This window comes from Alosa sapidissima, chromosome 16, assembly GCF_018492685.1.
Source record: "Alosa sapidissima isolate fAloSap1 chromosome 16, fAloSap1.pri, whole genome shotgun sequence".
Lineage (NCBI taxonomy): Eukaryota > Metazoa > Chordata > Actinopteri > Clupeiformes > Clupeidae > Alosa > Alosa sapidissima.
Window position 1 is genome coordinate 19,985,475 of NC_055972.1, and position 2,500 is coordinate 19,987,974.

The following is a 2,500-nucleotide window of genomic DNA, read 5'->3' on the forward strand; positions in this document are numbered from 1 at the left end:
GACGCAGTCCGTGTGTCCCAGGTAGTGGCGCTGCGTGCGCTCCTCGTAGTTGAAGAGGACGACGACGGAGGCGATGAAGTAGACGATCTCGCCAGTGGGCAGCAGGCAGACGTTGGCCCGGCAGTCGCGCCCTCGGTAGCCGTACCTGAGGAGTGGCCAGTTAAGGACGACTCACACACACACAGCAGGGCAAAGCACCACACTATCCACATTCCCAATTAGGTCAACGGCGTAGAGTCTCCAATGCAACAACGTGTAAATCCATGCTGGCATAGAGGACCATAGAGCACTTGCATTGCGTTGCATATAATGTTTCCAGTGGGATTGTTATTTTGGATGACTTGACCTATTTAAGAATGTAATTGCCTTGGCTTGTCAAAAGGCTGAAATCTAAGCGCTTTCCCAGGCTTTTCTCCCAGGTCACTCTAAGAGAAGGCCCCTCTTTCTAAACTGGGTTTTGCTCAGGGTTTCTCCATTTAGAATCATGGTCAGGAGGATAACGGGTTCATATGTGTGTATCTCACTTATCCTGTCTGACACGTATTCCCTCATAAAGGCATACACACTGTCCCGCTGAAACACACACACACACACACACACACACACACACACACACACACACACACACACACACGTACGTATGTATGCACACGTACAGAGGAAGGATACACCCACTCCAGTTTGAGTCTTTCGGGTGGAAGTTCTGTGCGGACGTCGTCGTAGTTCTCCACATCCGATGGGATAAACATGGTGATAGGACGCCCACGCATAAACATCTTTATGTACTCCCCCTCTGAGAGAGAGAGAGAGAGAGAGAGGGAGAGAGAGAGAGATAGAGAGAGAGAGGGGGGGGGAGTGGAAAAGGGTGGTAGGATAGGAGGTGTAGATAGGTAGTGATATATAGTGTGAGATCGAGAGAGAAAGAGGAAGAACAATTGACAGACAGAGGTGAGATCATTTCCTGTTCAGGAAGCCATTCTAAATGATTCACATCCTAATCTCTAAATAGTCAATTGTGCAATTAATGCAACAAAAGACTTCGAAACATACAAAAAAAAGCAATGTTGTTAATCTTGGATGAATTCTGTGACCTTATCGCTTGAGTTTGTGAGGAAAGCATATATACCTAATAGGATTCTAAAAGAAAGGAGAAAATGCTGTAGCCATCTTTACATGTTGTTCCCATAACCCCACGTTATTCAATAGCCTGCCCTGCAGGCTACATCACACTGACAGCTGTCAAACACAAACGTGGCTTTGGGGATGGAGCTATTAGTGCAGCCTTGGGGGTTTGAAGACATACACCCTCGCAGCTGCCTCCCACACACAAACCTCCCGACCCCAGACACAACACACCCATACGCAGAGCGGATAAGGTCAGAGATTTCACATGGCATTCCGACGGATCATTCCAAATGATTTGCAACAAAATTTCTATTCCGTGTTGCCAAGGAAATCACAGTAAAAAAAAAAAAGTCAAACTGTTGTTAGTTACCAGTTACAACATTCCACTCATTAGTGCGCCTTTACAGCTGTTTGAAGCTTGCTTTTTTTGTGAGAGGGAGGTTGATAGAGAGAAAGAGACAGAGAGAGAAAGAGAGAGAGGGGTAAGAAGGGAAGGAGGGATGGGTGGGTGAAAGATGGAGAAATGCTGTGCCGGGTAGCCTTGCATAAAGCTGGAATGTGCTGCCCTCCCACCCACACACCACCACCACCACCACCACCACCACCAGCGCCCAACCTGCAAGCAGAGGACAGGAAAGGAAACAAGAAAGACGAGAGGAAGGAGATGAATGACCAGATGGAGAATGTGCAGGAGGAAGAAAGCGAGGGATGTTGGGAGGGAGGGAAGGAAGGACGGAAGGAAGAAGGGAGTGTGGGGACTGAGAGTGTGAGCTCTGAGGTAATCTAGGGTGTTCCCCACATACAGTATCCCCCCCGACCCCCTCGCCCAATGTGTGATGGCCCACAGCCTGTGTGTGGGAGTGTGTGAGAGCAGCCAGAATGGGGATTAGGGTGTGGTGGGCTGGGGTGGGGGTCTGGGCCATGAGTACCCGGCCAAACCCTCACAGAGCCACTGCCAGCCTCGCAAAGCTCTGGCCAGAGACAGCCCATCTGTGGCACCAGCCCGCCACCAGATCAGCAGTCATGGGCCATAGATATGGCTGCAAGATGAACGTCCAGCAGCATAACACCATGCCCAAATTGCATTCCATTTATAAGAGGCAAATACACGATCCAATGGCTATTCTGCATAATGTACATTTATTTTGAATTCCACAGGGCCTACATGTACATGTGCATGAGTTAGTTAGAGTAATAGACGTCCACGTCATTCTTGTCCTGATTCAATATTTAGATATAATTGTCCATTTTTGCAATGGCTGGCTTGGAGACTAACTGCAGTCGTGTGGCCCTGATTGAGTTTGAGGTACAGAATAGACATTCTGTGTCTGAATAGTCACAGGACTAACCAAAGGGTTACGCTCTCAATTAGCCA

General features: G+C 48.5%; 1 protein-coding gene across 5 annotated transcripts in view; it reads right to left on the reverse strand.

Annotated features, from left to right (window-relative positions):
• The window catches only part of LOC121684898 (echinoderm microtubule-associated protein-like 4), a 70,944-nt gene that overhangs the window by 24,063 nt on the left and 44,381 nt on the right, over positions 1-2,500 (reverse strand). For all 5 annotated transcript variants that reach the window (XR_006023213.1, XM_042065027.1, XM_042065028.1 and 2 more), the window contains 2 exons: positions 670-793; positions 1-145 (listed from right to left, as the gene is read on the reverse strand). The exon at positions 1-145 is cut by the window's left edge and continues 5 nt beyond it. Coding sequence is in view for 4 of the 5 variants with exons in the window: in XM_042065027.1 (XP_041920961.1) it covers positions 1-145; positions 670-793 (269 nt within the window). In the remaining variant the exon portion in view is untranslated. The remainder of the gene's footprint in view (positions 146-669; positions 794-2,500) is intronic.